Source organism: Xenopus laevis, chromosome 3S (genome assembly GCF_017654675.1).
Source record: "Xenopus laevis strain J_2021 chromosome 3S, Xenopus_laevis_v10.1, whole genome shotgun sequence".
Lineage (NCBI taxonomy): Eukaryota > Metazoa > Chordata > Amphibia > Anura > Pipidae > Xenopus > Xenopus laevis.
Window position 1 is genome coordinate 55,924,147 of NC_054376.1, and position 13,576 is coordinate 55,937,722.

A 13,576-nucleotide genomic window follows, 5' to 3' on the forward strand; every position below is an offset into this window, starting at 1 on the left:
GTAATTTTTCAGAATAAATTCACCAATTTCTATAAAAATTTTAACTTTAGGAAAGAATTGCAACTTTGTAGTTTGGCGCATATAGATATATTTACCCATTTTTTATTTGCCAGAATCTGTTCTTTCTAATAATGCATTGGTTTATAGGGTAAACCTACTGTTAGTGGAGTGTTTGGCCTTGAAATCAGAAGTATGCTGTTTTGTGGAGGAGACGTATACCTTTCCAAATCAGCTGTGTTCTCATACATTAAATAAATTATGTTTCTGATATATGTGATTATAATATGTAAAACATGATTTTTTTTCATGTTATTAGGCACTTAGAAGCCTATATCTTTTTACAGAAGTGGAATTACACCAAATTTTTAGCCCTTTAAGGGAAAGAGTACAAAATGTCTAAAACTGATGTTCGCATTTAGGACAAATTGGCTGGCATGGAAAGGGTTAAAGTGTGAATGCCACTATATAGATGTGTGTGTGTGTGTATCTTTGCGTGTATCTATGCCTGTGTGTAAAATTAACTGTTAATTTTAATGTGTCTGACAGACTGTGTGTGTGGGTTATAGAAACTATAAATGAGCCTGTGTATAGCTGTGTAATTACATTCATTATTGAATCTTAAAGATACAGGTTGGCTATGGGTTTTGCCTACAACCATTCTCCCAGTGCATTTGTCACAAAGCACATTAACCCCTACAGTTCCTTGTCCTGCTGTTCCGTTGTATCCCCCACCTATCCATGTCCTCACTCTTTTCACTCCCCTCGTTTACTCTTTCCCTTCTCATTCTGCTGAGTTACCCCACACTCACCTCTCTGTCTCTAATAACTCTCTGCCTCACTTCTGCCTATTAAACTTCTAAAGTTTAGTAGAAGATACAGTATTCTTTATAATGTAAATTGATATAAGATACTTAAGTTAGAAAGTGTGAGCTTCCACATCCTAGTTCAACTCAAGACTTTTCCTACAGATGACAGTGGTTGGTGTCTATGCAGATTTTAACTGACTGGTCATAGACATTAATCCCTTGACTTGACCAAAGGAGAGACTAGATTAGTTGATGCAAAGATTGCAGAACAATGCACATCTTAGGCTAATTGCTTATTGCAAAAACATAAGGCAAAGAGACATTGCAGTGGGAAGACCCAAGTGAACAGCAGGTCTTGTAGTTGCTCTATGATGTAAATGTTCCCCATAAAGTTAATTTGGATAGAACTTGTTGGTTGCTTTCAGTTACAGTACCCATCTTGGGGGCAAATTCACTCAAAGGCAAATCGTTGCCAGCGACCGCTTTGCACACTTCACACTACTTCGCCAGGCGCAAATTTGTTACCACTACGCTAATTCACTAAAATGTGAAGTTGCGTCCTGGGCGCCGACCACTGGCGAGTTTTCGCTAGTGATACTTCTTCAGCGCGAGCATTTCATAGCGAAGATTTGTTAGCGTTCGTTTGTGCCTAGTGGCAATTCGCTAGTAATCTTACTCTTAGGTCAATTTCATTATGGGAGGTGCTTAAAAGTTGTATACACGTCTTTTTTAGAGATGTTGGTGTAAATGCTTGAAGTGGCAACTTTTTATTACACCTTTTATTATGGCAAGGGTGAGTGTGAGAGATAGGAGTGATGGGGTGAGTGTGAGAAAGATAGGAGTGGCTGTGTGAGTGTGAGAGTAGAAGGTAAGCATGGCAGGGGTGAGTGTGAGAGAGATAGGAGTGTCTGGGGTGAGTGTGAGTGAGATAGGAGAGGCTGGGGTGAGTGTGAGAGTAGAAGGTAAGCATGGCAGGGGTGAGTGTGAGAAAGATAGGAGTGACAGGGGAGAGAATAAGAGAGATAGGAGTGGCTGGGGTGAGTGTGAGTGAGATAGGAGTGGCAGGCTTTGATCTGGGAGTATGCAAAAACCTCATTCTGCCAATAAAATCAATATTTTCACACTATAAAAGAATGACAGCCTTACTGTTCTCACAATGAGATTCCAGAGAATGCAGTTGGTGTGTGGATGCTTTGAATTCAGCATGAAGAGGGTGGGACTTTGCTAGTTGCTATGTGACATCACAGTGGGGGTATAGCCACTCCCATTCAGCAATTGCTTGAACTGGCTCTCAGAGCAAGCATTCTAACTCACTGTAATATTATTGAATGTCTTTCAAAAAGTAAGAATTTCTGTTAAATGAATATATATAAGAACATGATTATTTTCATCCTATCTATCCACTGGGAAAATTTGATTTTCGCGATAGTTCCCCTTTAAAGGTGAACCAATCCTTTAATGCACGAATGGCCATTCTTTAATAATGCGAGGTCTACTTTTAGTGAGGTTGTCCCATTATGATCTACAGCCATAAAAGCATTGTTAGCGTTCTGTTCCACGGAAAATATTACTTTAATATTGATTTATAAGAAAATGTATATTGTTATAATTAACAAACAACAATTTCTTATGTAACCTTAACGTAACAAATATCTGAATGAAAAACAGGAGAGGGATTTAGACAAGCTGTTTTTTTGACAGATCTACTGATTACCATATAAAGGTGAGGGGCAGATTAAATCTGCCGACGGGTCTTCCCGATTGATATCAGGCCAAAATCGGCCTGATATTGATCGGGTAGATTTTATTTTTCCAATCGAGGACCACATTGGCTAGTTGTTGCGGTCCTACGAACTGTCGGCACCCATTTCCTTCGTTATAAGATTGTTTGGCCCTAGGCTGAACGATCGAATTAACCTGATAGCGCCCTGCCTTTGGTGGGCATATTGGGTTAAGATCCCCTCATTTGGCAACCTCACCAAATGAGCGGATCTTATCATGTATGGCCACCTTTAAGGTAAATCTCGATCTACCTATTGGGCACTCCTGCTTTAAAGAGATACTGACACCATAAATTAAACCATTTTTCACATCTATCATAGTATTGGCTTTGTTTGCTACTTATGAGGGCGGCAGAGAGGGCCAGGATGCAAGTGCAGAGAGCCTAACTGCTCTTTCTGTGCTAGAAAAGACAAATTTCCGGTTTGAAAAACGGAAATTCAACTCTTAAAGTACCAGGAGCCGCATTTTTGCCGCCCCTGGTACCTAGTGGGGCACTGCCGTCTGAGGTGAGAGACTCAACTCACCGCATTGGCGAAGCGTCCCCTTGATGCAACAAATCCTTCTGTTCGGCCGAAATAGTGGATTCGGTGCATCCCTACAAAACAGTCAGATTTAGGAACATCAACTAAAAATTATTTACAAAAACAGACCTCTTGGCAAAAAACAATCAACATGACCTATAGGTAGCTTTTAATGTACATTCATATTTTAAAAAGTCGTTTTTTTAGCGTGGTATCACTTTAATATAAAGCATATGCTTCAGGTACACCTTCTTCAGGTATACACCCATCTATAGTGGAATATGACCGTGTGTTAATAAGGTGATGTCCAGACAGTACAAACTGTGTGCTGGTGTCTTGACAGTTTTGTGTGGGGTCCACCCCTCATGCATTATGGGGTTCATTGGTTTATTTGATTAATGATGACATTATATTTATTTATATAAAATGAGATGCTTATTGGTGGTCTCATTTTTTGGTCTGTGTTCTTTATAAAGTGGGCGTGGCCATTAAAAATGGGCATGGCTTTTAAGATTTGGATGTATCCCTAGTTTCCCCCTTTTCTCCCGTGCCCTCTGCAGTGATGCCAAAAAGTGGGGACCTACCGGGCTGATCATTTGTATTTGATGACGAGGTGATCAGCACCGGCACAGCCTGATCCTCATTAGACGAACTAACAGAGAGGGGATTAAATGGGACGCTATTCTAAGCGCTAATAGGATTGTCTGAGCTCCTGTGACACAGTGGGAAGGAGGGGGGAGAGAGAGAGGGAGAGGGAGAGAGGGAAGAAGGATGGTGCTGCCACCTCTAGCTGTCAATGTAATCTCTATCTGCTGCTCGCCGAAGGGAGAGAGGAGGCGACAGGGGGTCACAGGGCAACACGGCAGATGCCTGGGAATGCCAATTTCATGGTCGCATGCAGTGGTTTAAGGGGGGGCATCGGAGGGGAGAAACAAGGGGGGAGGCAAAATGAAATACCAGAAATACCTGACAGTGCTGCAGATGGCGATCGGAGTGACCCCTTCCAACCGAGGGAATGTGCTGCCTGTCAAGCGGAGGCTGTGGTGAGTTTGCAGCAATGGCCGCTGTCCGGGAGACTAAGCGAGAGCGACCAGTGTAGAAGCAGCCGCTGTGCGTGTAACTCGCTGTATCCATTCCACACGCCACCTGCGCTGCTTAATAATGCACGGGGCACACTGACATCGTACTGGGCCACTGTGGCTGCATCGCTACTCGTTTGCCTATAGGCTACTGCACATAGGGACTTGGGACAGACGCATAATAGTGCGCGATTGTTCTGTACATAGTGGCCCATTATTATGGCTGATGATTATCAGGTGTCAGGGGTCAGTGGCTGTATATCAGCTGCGGGTGAGTCTGGAGGCGCAGCGGGGTGTGTTATACAGTAAGGCACGGCTTGTGCTTTCCTCCTCATCTATATACTTCTATGAGACATAAAGCCGAGGCTGCTAGACAACATGTTTTCTGCATTGGCTCCATGACTGGTTGCTATGAATGATGCATGGGATTGTGTAGAATGCCTTGTGTGTACAACCAGTCACAGTGTAGCTGTGATTACCAGAGTATGGTGTACAGGGTTTAAGCCCTTGTGAAAATGCACAACGTTTTGGTCCAGCATCTAAACCTACTCACCTTACGGTGTGTCATATTTTGCAGTAACATTTCCGACACTGGACTAAAAAGCATTAGGCATCTGCAATACATAAACCAGCAACAGACACGTGTGTCATTATCATTCTGCCATTGACTCTTTCATCACACACATTCTGCTAGCATCAAATGAGAAACCTGCTACCAATTACTCATCAGATCTATCTATCTATCTATCTATCTATCTATCTATCTATCTATCTATCTATCTATCTATCATCTCTCTCTCTCTCTCTCTCTCTCTCTCTCTCTCTCTATAATCTATCTATCTATCTATCTATCTATCTATCTATCTATCTATCTATCTATCTATCTATCTATCTATCTATCTATCTATCTATCTATCTTCTCTATCTAATTCTATCTATCTATCTCTGTCCATCTATCTATCTACCTCCAACTTTGCCATTGGCCTTTAGTTTTAATGAAGCCTACTACTGATCTAACAAAAAGCAGTTGACGATGATTTGTTTTAGAAAAACAGGTGACCTAACTCCCTCACCACTAAACATATAATCCAAAAGACTGTCTGAATACAAATTAAGAATCCTTGTGTTTTGTTGATGTCTAATCTGTCAGTGGTATGACACAAGATTGATCTATTATCACATTTGAGGCTTTAAGATTAGGTTCATTCCATTAGATCATTGCAAACACAGGGCAAAATGTTTAACAATTCAGCTTATTTCAGTGCCTGCAATGCAGGGAAAATCAATGATTGTATATATATAGAGAGAGAGAGAGAGAGAGAGAATTTGGCAGAAACATCTATTTTCTTAATATATTTAATCTCATCTGTTTGTCTAGTAAATTGACTGTTTAGATAATATTGGGCCAGAAACGTATGGATCATTGTTTTTGATCCTGTGTTTTTGGTTATTTTTATTTTTAATTTCCATTATATACAGTATATAGAACAACACTATGTGCTAACCTGCCATATTCATATATACTCCTATGTTCATGTAAACCTTATAGAAATGTAAGACTAAATAAATATACAGTAATACATATGGACATGCCTAAAATAAGGTGTTTAATAAGACCGAGACATGCATTTCTAAACATCTAGACCAGTTCTTTATTTCTCAAGGTCAGAAATTATTGTACAACGGGGCCTTCAAATACCCACATCTTAAAAAATCGCTTCCATTTTTTGCATTGTTGTGACATTCTTGCTGCATCATTTCAGTGAAAACATAAGAAGATGTTTAAACCACTTTTGCATCACAGTTACCTTGAAAAGGTCCCAAAGGGGAGCAAAACATTGGTGCATGTAACTATAAATATAATTGGTGCATGTAACTATATATCCAATCCATATGGGTCACGTGGAACAAGCCAAACACTGGCTGGATGTGCGCAATAGGAGCATTAGGAGCATACTGGTACTATCTTCAGAACTGTAATGGCATTATAGGTGCATATGTTTGTGTTTTTGTGTGCATTTCTTTATAAAATAGAAGCATTTGTCCAAGACATTAGTGTGCACGTAAGCAAGTGTGCCTACTCACATACACACATAAAGTAATATCTATTATAATGGTATGGTTCAGATTATCAGAACAGCAGGCAAATGACAAAATGTAACTTTGACGTGAAAAGATTTATATTAAAGTGCCCGTTAGAAGATGTAACATTCATTCTATTAGTGTCTTATGGGCATAGAAGGTCATCTGGTGTGATGTTGTGTATAAGCAAGTACAAACCCAGAACCCACTCTTGACAATCTCTTTTGACTTAAGTCTCTTGCCTAAATGTTATTTTTATTTTATATTCTGATCCCCCCCACACCTTTTTCTACTGTATTATCTCATCTGTGTACCAGAGGCTTACAATTTATTTTTTAATTTTACTTGTATTTTATCCATGTACTAGTATGCAGTCATTTGAACATCCTAGTTATCTTGGCAAACCTCTGTACAGCTTTTTCCAGAGCCTAGAACTGGCCATCGTGTTACATATGTGGGAACTTTATTGCTTTATATTTACTAGTAGAATTCATCACTCAGTTGTTGAACTGCTACACATATGGAGTAATATCCATTGTCCAGTGTTGAATTATTAGTCTCTCACACTACTTTAAATACACAGAACTCAATCCTAATATCATTTCTGAGCAAATGCAACATTGCTGCATGGTTCTTTTCTTGTTTAGCAGCAATTGTTAGGCACATAAGCCATACACATGGGTAACCTGCAACTCCTCTGTCTTTACTGAATATACACACTCTGTCCATATTATTGGAGTATGTGTGCTGGAATAAAAAAAAAAAACCCGCACCTCTCTCATGATATAAAAATTGTGCTTTTTTGTCACTATTGCCCGATGCTTACATGGTGGAACTGCATGGTTATAATTTAGAATGACTGAGCTAAATACAGTTGAATTTGTGAAGTATTTCCCCATTTTCTTAGATGTGGTTTACCAGAAGATGCAATCTGTCATTAATAACACCCATACAACTGAAAAGAAAAGTATATTGTCCAATTTGTTTCTGTTGTTTAGGATGCCATTAGATTTTGCTTAAAATGGAAAAACGCCAGCGTTAATCACATGCGGCGGTTCGTTTGCTTAAAATGAAAAAACGCCAGCGCTAATCACATGCGGCGGTTTGTTTTCCGAAGTCGCCCGAAGTTGCCTCACGAGGAAACTTCGGGCGACTTTGGAAAACAAATCGCAGAGTGTGATTAGCGCCGGCGTTTTTTCATTTTAGCCAGCGCAGAGTCAGGGAAGGCATTTGGGGAGATTGGTCGCTGCAAAGATGAGGCGATTAGTCGACAGGCGACCAAATCTCCCCAAAAAGCCCAGAGTGGCCTAACCCTAATGCTTGTGGCTCAGTATTGTGTGGATCCATTAATGAGCAGAACAATTATCCAGCACAGTGAATCTCTCTCATTGGAATATCATCTTCTGTGTGTGACTGGGGAAAGGCTGACAGCACTGTTCTCCCTACTGTATAGATCATATCAGATATCACTGAGCAGGTATAAACAGAGCTCTTTTCAGTCTACTTTCCACTAATTGCCCATTGACAGTTTGTAGATATCATTATGTATGTGCAAGTGAGGCGATGTGCATCTGGCTCTTTTTCTGCAAGATAAACATTTTTTTCTAGCCAGCTTGGGGCCAACAATCCATAGATCCAACATCTGTCATCAAACTGCAATTCTTGAAACAAATTTGCAACTCATTTGTTACAAATCTAATGAATTGACCTACAGTAGGAATTAAAATCTACGGCAGGTAAAAAGTTTAGGAAATGAATAAACCATTTTTTACTTCCTTGTTTTGTCAAAAAGTCACACAATTTTCCTCCCTGCCCCCTAATTAACATATGCAAATTAGGATTCCGATTCGGTTCATCCCAGGCAGAAGGTTTCGGCCGAATCCGAATCTTGCTGAAAAGGCCAAATCCTGCCTGAATCCCAAACCGAATCCTGGATTCGGTGCATCCCTAGTTTAATGGTTTTACCAACTATTTGTAAATGTAAATTGTCTCTTTTTGTTCTTTCCACTGCCGGTTCTGCCTTAATGTCAAACCATGTAGCAAAAGCCAGCTGATTACCAGATGTGAAGAAGCATGCACTATACTAGAGGACAGCTGGCTTCTGCTACATTGTTTCAAGAGTCAGCCATGCAGAAAGTAAAACCTGCTTTCAGTTTAAAATGCATTTACAAATAACCTTAAAACCAACTATTTAAATTAATATATAATTTAAAGTTGCTTAGAACTACTTTTCTCAAATAATGCATAAAAAATGTAGGTGGAGTTCCCCTTTAATGTTCGTGACTGTATTTTATTAAACTGATCATTATCATTTAAGCATGCAGAGCCCTAGGGCAGACTCCATTGGTTATATCCTAAAATCTGAAAATTTCCCACTATTTTCTTAAAACCACTTTGACCAAACTCCCATCCACATTTTTACTGTATTTATCAATAAATTAACTTGAGAAAATCTGATGCGGGAAAAGACTCGATAAAAACGTGAAAAAATGTGAATCATTGAATTTTTTTCAAATTTCATGCCCGGATTATCACCTGAAAATCACAAATGAATCGGATTATTGCAAACTGCCATTGACTTCTACATGACCTTGGTGGGTTTGAGATGGAGTACTTTTTTATTCAGACTTTTAACAGCATCAGGGTTTCATAAATCAGGGAAAAAAAATTCTCAGAAAAAAGGTGTTTTCCCCTCTGACCAGAAAAAAATGGACTTTAATAAATAACCCCTTCAGTGTCAAAAAATCTATTGTAGGGACACCTCTAGCCCATGGTCCTTCATTTGCACAAAACTGTGTCAGTGTAGACGCAGAAGCCTCTACAGTAATAGTAACGCTTTGGAAAATTTGACAATCTAGTCATATTGTGTATAAAGGAGTATTAACATCATATCATAACTCCAAATATATGCATTTGTGTGTAGTTGGGGTTCAAAGAGACAATAAACTGAAACAAATGGTAACATACATTGTCTGAGACAGGCTAAAGGTAATGTCCAGATGCTATTAGTCTAGAAGACAGAAATACAGAGCCTCATGTTTCCAGTTCATTATGCTTTCTGGATGCCCTTGTGTGTAATACTGAAGATTCAGGCAAACCTTGGAAATACAGATGCAGTAATAGATGCTGAGATACATGAGATAAATCAGAACTGTCCAGCTGTTGGTCATGAGAAATGAAGCAGGAAATTGACTGCCCAATATGTCCAAGGATTCTAGAGGTTTCTTTGTGAGGTATCATCACTTTCTTAAAGTCCAGCCTGGAAACATGACTATAAGGGGCAGATCTATTAAGAGTCAAATTGAAAATTCGAATTTTCGGAATTTTTTATGGTCAAAACTGTCAAATTCGACCAGCGAATTATCCAAACTCAATTGGAGTTTTTTTAAAAATTTGAATTAGATTTTTCGAGATTTTTCATACTCTGGCCCTTCGAATTTGACTATTCTCCACCAGGGGTGATCCTGGACATTTTGCCACCTAAGGCGGCCTTCCTTTTGCCGCCCCCCACCCCTCCCCCCGGCACTCAACTTGTCAGCGCCGCAGGGGGTCAGGGGCGGTTCACATCACGCCGGAGGGGGTCGGGGCAGTCCATGTCGCTAGTGCAGAGATTGCAATTGTGCTCTCTGCACTAGAAGAAAATGCCGCTCCTGGCATCCAGGGGGGCGCTGCCGCCTGAGGCAAGTGTCTCAACTTGCCTCATTGGTGGAGCGCCCCTGTTCTCCCCCTAAAACCTGCCGAATTACTGTATAAGCCAATGGGAGAGGTGCACTGACCAATTTGGAGTTGTTTGTAGCCTTCCTGATATTCAAGTTTTTTTCAGAGAAAAAACTCTAATTGAGTTAGATCAAATTTGATTCTAGTTTTCGAGTCTGAAAAATTCTTCCAAGTTTGACATATTCGATTTTTTCGAATTTCAAGAAAAAAAAAATTCATGTGAGTTTAAAAAAAATCACATGAATTTGAAATTCGACCCCTAATAAATGTGCCTCTCACTAAATGGACTAAAGGTGAAAACAAAATGAATAGCAACAAACAAGCTCAGACTGGACATTGGGGAGCCCACTGGGTTCCAAACCTCTGGGGGCCCCATGCAGCAACTTGGGTCCCCTGTGCGCATGTGTGAACGCAGGAGTGGCGTGCAAACGCCGGCACGCATGCTCAAGGTCCATTGCTCAATGCCATAATATTTTTTTTTTGGGGGGCCCAGCAGATCGAGGGAGAGGGTCTGGGCCGGCGGGGGCCCAGTCTGACCCTGGAAACAAAGCAAATAAGTGAAGACAGATACATCGCTTGCACTGGAGACATAACATCAGTTAGCATTCAAACCAGATGTACAGAGCTACTCGCTCATTTAACATTTGGCCTCAGTTAGTGACCTGGAACCCATTATTTCAGTAAGAGCAAGGAGTTCATTCATTTCAAGTTTATAGTTCTGCTAATCCTTGTTTCATGGCTGCTAGGCCTAGTTCCGTTGGCTTTGTAGTTTTCATCCACGTAATGTATCTACTTTGCCTTTAGGATTTCTGACCCATTACAAGTCACTTGTTCTATTTAATGTAAGGCAAAAGCTATATTCACCTTGATACAGGTATGGGATTCATTATCCAGGAACTCATTATCTAGAAAGGGAAGGCCATTTCCCATATTGTCCACTTTAAGCAAATAATTCTAATCGGTTTAAATGATTTCCTACTTCTCTGCAATAAACATTACCTTATACTTTAGGGTAACCAAGTTGCATAAGTCCGTATTGGCGGCAAACCAATCCTATTTTGGTTTATTTGAATGTTTAAATATTTTTTTAGCAGACTTAAGGTATAGAGATCCCAAGACCCCTTATTAGGAAAACCCCATGTACCAGACATTATGGATAATAGATCCTGAACTTCAGAGAAGATAACTGGACTAGAATACATTACTTGATTAGAAAGCTAATAAACACGGACTAATAAGTCTCTATTAATAACAAGCATGTATTTATTACTCTTTAAGTCTTTGCATAATTTGTCTTTACTATATGAAAGTAAACATTTTGTGATCTGTCCACAGACACAGAAATTGCATATTCTTGGGGTTTCTTCCAAGTAATAGAGGAATAAGTTTATTTGGAATTGCATTAAGAAATGGAAATAGTTTGCATCCTTTAACTTCGCCTTTACTTCTCAGTTTGTTTGAATAATGAAAGAAAAGGTCATTCTGGGCAACGTTACAATATACATTAATTCAAAACCTAATTGGTTTTAAAGTTATATGTAAATGTAATTGCAGTTAAAAGCAATAAAACACTGACATTCAGAGCCTTCACGTGGCTCTGAGGAAGGCCCTTGGATGCCAATATGGTAATTCAATTTTTTGCTAAAAAAAACCTTTTTCCCCTGTTACCAGATATATATTTCAATGAAATCCAAGGCAGAGGTGGGAGTATTGGGTGCGGGTCGAGCAGAAGTGACATTATGAGTATGCACCAGATCCAAAGAACAGAAAGAAACAGACAGATGCTGCAATTAACTTTCTAATTACATTTACAAACAACTTCAAAATATTTAAATAATGTATAGCTTAAAGTTGCTTAAAATTACATTTTATGTCATATGCAAACTATTTTTCAGGTAATGTTCCCCTTTAAAGGTGATGTTATTTTACAATTGTTTTGTAAATTATTTTATACCAATTTTGATACAGCTGTTTATGTAATATCATTATGGTTTAATTTAACAAAAACTGCCCAATAATTCAATACAGTCAGGTTTTTTGCTTTGCCACTACTGAATCGAAATCTTGCATTGGTATAAACTGGCCTGTTGAAGAGTGCATCTTTTATTGTTTTGTTGTCTCTTACAATTTATTGCATTGTTAATCTAAGGAAATCTTCTATTAAGTAGTGTCTAGTTTTGATTCCATTAGGCATTATCATGTCAAATAAATCCATGAACTCTCAGTACTAGTGTTTGGATCATGGCAAAATAAGCTGAGAGTTGTATATGCTGCCCATTGCATAGGAACCCCTTAGCAACGTGATTTCTTTTCTTTATTGGCTCTCATCTACTTGTATAACTCAAAAGGCATTCTGGATAGGAGTAATGAAGCCTGGAGTATGAGCACCCATTAGAATCTTATAATTGTACACATTTTTGGTAATTTTTAAAAAAAGCAGAAAGAATGTCTGCACACAGACTTAATATAACAGTCTCAGCCAGGACATCAGACATTTCGTAGGATAAACATTATGTGATCTTCATATGCAACTTATTGCTAATATTTAAGGGCATGCCTGCCAAATAATGGAAAAATATATTTTTTTTTGTATAATTAAAGAACGTATATTTGTAAGAAAATGTAAAAACCTTGTAACATAAAACTTTGGACATTAATTACAAATGTATTGATTCTATAGTTGTTTGCAGATGCCATTGCAATAGAAAGCCATTCCAGTCTGGCTATTCAGTTCACTATATGCTAGAATAGAGAACTATCGTAGCAGAAATGAGCTTTCCTCCAGACAAGACTCCATAATGCCTTGCACACCAGTTCTTCTTCTTGTCAAGACTGTTAATTACATAACATGCAAGGCATTATGGGAATTGTAGTCTTGGCTGAGGGAGAGCTGATTTATTTCTTAATTGCAAACATTATTTTTTTCATCCTCTGTATGAGATCATATTTAGTGTGTGCAATCAGCAGATAGACAGCCTGTAATGAACATCAATAGCTGGGTAAGTCTGTTATAAACATATGAGAACCTGAGGAGAAAACAATGGAGAATCCCTGCTACTAAAATGACTTTTTTAACCACATTTCTTTCTTGGCCTGATGATTTGTTGACTGCCAGGATTAATATTACAATTAGAATTTTTGTTTTACTGAATTTTTGATGGGATCAGTTATCTGGAAACCCGTTATCCAGAAAGCTCCGAATTACAAAAAGGATATCTTCCATAGACTCCATTTTATCTAAATAATCCACATTTTTAAAAAAGATTTCCTTCTTCTCTGTAGTAATAATAAAACAGTACCTTGTACTTGATCCAAACTAAGATATAATTAATCCTTATTGGAAGCAGAACCAGCCTATTGGGGTTATTTAATGTTTAATTTATTTTCTTATAAATTTAAGGTATGTAGATCCAAATTACAGAAAGATCCGTTATCCAGAAAACCCCAGGTCCCAAGCATTCTGGATTATAGGTCCCATACCTGTACATATTATGGGGCCCATTTACTTAGCTCGAGTGAAGGAATAGAATAAAAAAAAACTTCGAATTTCGAATGTTTTTTTTGGCTACTTCGACCATCGTATGGGCTA

The 13,576-nt window shown here is 38.8% G+C and overlaps 1 protein-coding gene across 5 annotated transcripts in view; it reads left to right on the plus strand.

Annotated features, from left to right (window-relative positions):
- Nucleotides 1-4,042: 4,042 nt before the first annotated feature.
- Nucleotides 4,043-13,576, plus strand: part of LOC108712948 (tight junction protein ZO-1) — a 182,083-nt gene continuing 172,549 nt past the window's right edge. For all 5 annotated transcript variants that reach the window (XM_041588323.1, XM_041588324.1, XM_041588325.1 and 2 more), the window contains exon 1: nucleotides 4,043-4,152. In XM_041588323.1, the coding sequence (XP_041444257.1) occupies nucleotides 4,058-4,152 (95 nt within the window). In that variant the 5' untranslated portion in view covers nucleotides 4,043-4,057. The remainder of the gene's footprint in view (nucleotides 4,153-13,576) is intronic.